General features: G+C 46.3%; 1 protein-coding gene across 1 annotated transcript in view; it reads right to left on the bottom strand.

Annotated features, from left to right (window-relative positions):
* The window catches only part of AK88_00620 (uncharacterized protein), a gene marked incomplete at both ends in the record, with an annotated part of 5922 nt that extends 3652 nt beyond the window's left edge, over window positions 1-2270 (bottom strand). Inside the window, 7 exons of the mRNA XM_012478268.1 lie at window positions 46-377; window positions 480-828; window positions 910-1134; window positions 1257-1366; window positions 1519-1585; window positions 1696-1888; window positions 2077-2270. Of these exons, the coding sequence (XP_012333691.1) occupies window positions 46-377; window positions 480-828; window positions 910-1134; window positions 1257-1366; window positions 1519-1585; window positions 1696-1888; window positions 2077-2270 (1470 nt within the window). The remainder of the gene's footprint in view (window positions 1-45; window positions 378-479; window positions 829-909; window positions 1135-1256; window positions 1367-1518; window positions 1586-1695; window positions 1889-2076) is intronic.
* Between the last annotated feature and the right edge of the window lie 266 nt (window positions 2271-2536).

The raw sequence follows: 2536 nt of genomic DNA, 5'->3' as shown, positions 1-2536 counted from the left end.
CACAGGTACTTCTTCCTTCACAGGTACTTCTTCTTGCACCTGTACTTCTTCTTCCACCGGTACTTCATTCTCTACCGGTACCTCATTCTCGACCTGTAGTTCTTCCTCCACAGGTACTTCTTCCTCCACAGGGGTTTCCTCCAACGGTACTTCATTCTGGACCTGTACTTCTTCCTCCACGTGTGCTGCTTGCACCTGCTGCCCTGCGTGCTGCACCCCGTTGTATTTCTGCACGACCACCTGCACTTCACTTCGCATTTCCTCGTCCAGCGTGACTCTCCATTTTTTTAATTCCCTCGTGTAGGCGCTTTCTAGAGGGGGGTTGTCATCCTTTGCCTCTGCTGCTGCGTCCTCCCCCGGCTGCTGTCCCTGCTGCTCTTCCTGCTTCTCCCCCTGCTGCTCTTCCTGCTTCTCCCCCTGCTGCTCTTCCTGCTTCTCCCCCTGCTGCTCCCCCTGCTGCTCCCCCGGATGCGTCCCACTTGGGCACTTCTCCTCTGCGTGTGTCTTCGTATCATTTTCGGGTTCACCGTTGGTGGCGTCGCTCTGCTTGAGAGTAGCAGTGTTAGGGATGATTGTCTCCTGCTTGGAGGATTTTCCTGGTGGGGGTGCAGGCAGGACGACACCTGCGTTATGCTTATTCTTTTTAACCTTTTCCTTTATCTTCTTGTATATGAGTACAGCCTGGGCTTCGTTAATCTTAGATTTGTATAATAAATCATTTTTAATTAAGAGAAATGAGTTTTTTTTTTTTTTTAAATTTATCACATTTTTGTTTTTACTTATGTTTGTGTTTGTGTTCGCGTGTGTGTTTGTGTTCGCGTGTGTGTTCTCGTTCGCGTGTGTGTTCGCGTGTGTGTTCTCGTTCGCGTGTGTGTTCGCGTGTGTGTTCTCGTTCGCGTTTGTAGACACATCTGCATCCTTCACATGTACTTCATCTTTGAAATATTTTTTTAAATAAAAATCACATGTCTTTTCAACCTTCTCCATCATCACCCTGTGTTTTATTCGCATGGGTTTTTCACTTATCTGTTTTGCACTTGGCTTTCCATTTGGGGTTCGTTTCTTTTCTTTGTCTGCGCTGTCTTCCTCCTGGTGGGTCAGGTTCTTGGCGATCTCTTCGTAGCTCCCGAGGTTCTGCGGAGTCACCACAAAACGCGTCACAATGAACGGCGTAACAATGAAGCGCGTCACAATATGAAGGCAGAACAAACGTGGTTGTGGGAGCAACTGCCGACACGACTGCCGCCGCCACTCACGCTGAGCAACTCGTGGTGCCTCTCTTTATTGCAGGAGAACTTTTTTAATTTTTTATTTTTTAAATTTAACGCGATAACGCTTAGGTTGGATTCTTCGTCGACTTTCAGTTCTGTCAGGGGGGGGGGAGCAAATTGAAAAAACGGGAGGTGACATGGGTAAGAAGACAGTGATGGTGGTGGTGATGGGGGGAGGCTCCCCATTTACATTCTCCATTTGAGGTAAACTGCTGCATCTCTCCTCCCCTAGGGGAAATTTTTTCACCTGTGTAGAACTTGCACCTCTTCTGGCTGTCGTCGATGTAACCTTTATAAAGGACTTTAACTTTGGGCTGAAGGGGCAGCGACAAAAGAGAGGTCATGTGGAGCGGCAACTTCAAGGGGGGGACAACACCTCTGGTGGAAACTTCTAAGCACCCCCAGAACGAACGAAGACACGTACCTTCACAACCACGGGGGGAGGAACATTAATGTGGTTGCTTTTTTTCTCCTTTTTAATTTTAGCCTTCTTAATATTATCGAATAAAAAGTTCTTCTTGTTTATGTTGACTTCCAACTGGTTAGCAGTTTGCTTGGACTGCTCCGCTGCCCGCTTGTCTCGTCTGGTAATGCCCTCCAACTTCTTCTTCAAAATGCTTTCATGTGGTGGGGGGGGAGAGAAGCGGCGTGGGTAAGTATACATACGCACGTAATTAAACATATGCATGTGCAGACAGCAAAGTGTAAAAAAAAAAAAAAAAAAAAAAAAAAAAAAAAAAAAAAAAAAAATGGAAAAGATGGTGCAGACAGTCTGCCTTCCCCAAACACAGGTGTGTACGGTTACTTATTGTTTCTTTCTATTTCTTCGTTCCTCATTTTGGCATGGTAGAGCTTCTTCCTGTTGTTGAGGCTCCGTTTTGTTCTGTCGAACTGAATGGTAGGCTTTACATTTTTCAGTTTCTGCTCCTCGATTTTCCTGCAATACTCCTTCACCCGCTCCTCCACAATTTTGTTCGTTATCACGTTGAGATTCTTCATTTTTTTTCTTTTTTTTTTTTTCACGACGGTGCGACGATATGCGCGACGGTTGGTGCAACGGTTGAGGTGCAAAAGTTGGGGTAATCGATTAAGTTATGTTACGCGGCGCCCGGTTTACGTGTTCGAGCGATACAACTCTCCCCTGACGCCTCGTCGCAAATGAACGCAACTGCTGTAGACAGATCAGACGAAGCGTCCCCCAACAAAAGAAGAAGGGACTGGCCAGAAACGAGCGTCTTGGAAGAGACAAAAAAAAAAAAAAAAAA

This window comes from Plasmodium fragile (assembly GCF_000956335.1).
Source record: "Plasmodium fragile strain nilgiri unplaced genomic scaffold supercont1.5, whole genome shotgun sequence".
Taxonomy (NCBI): domain Eukaryota; phylum Apicomplexa; class Aconoidasida; order Haemosporida; family Plasmodiidae; genus Plasmodium; species Plasmodium fragile.
The sequence above is the reverse complement of the archived record's forward strand: the minus strand, read 5'-3'. Positions and strand labels throughout refer to the sequence as shown.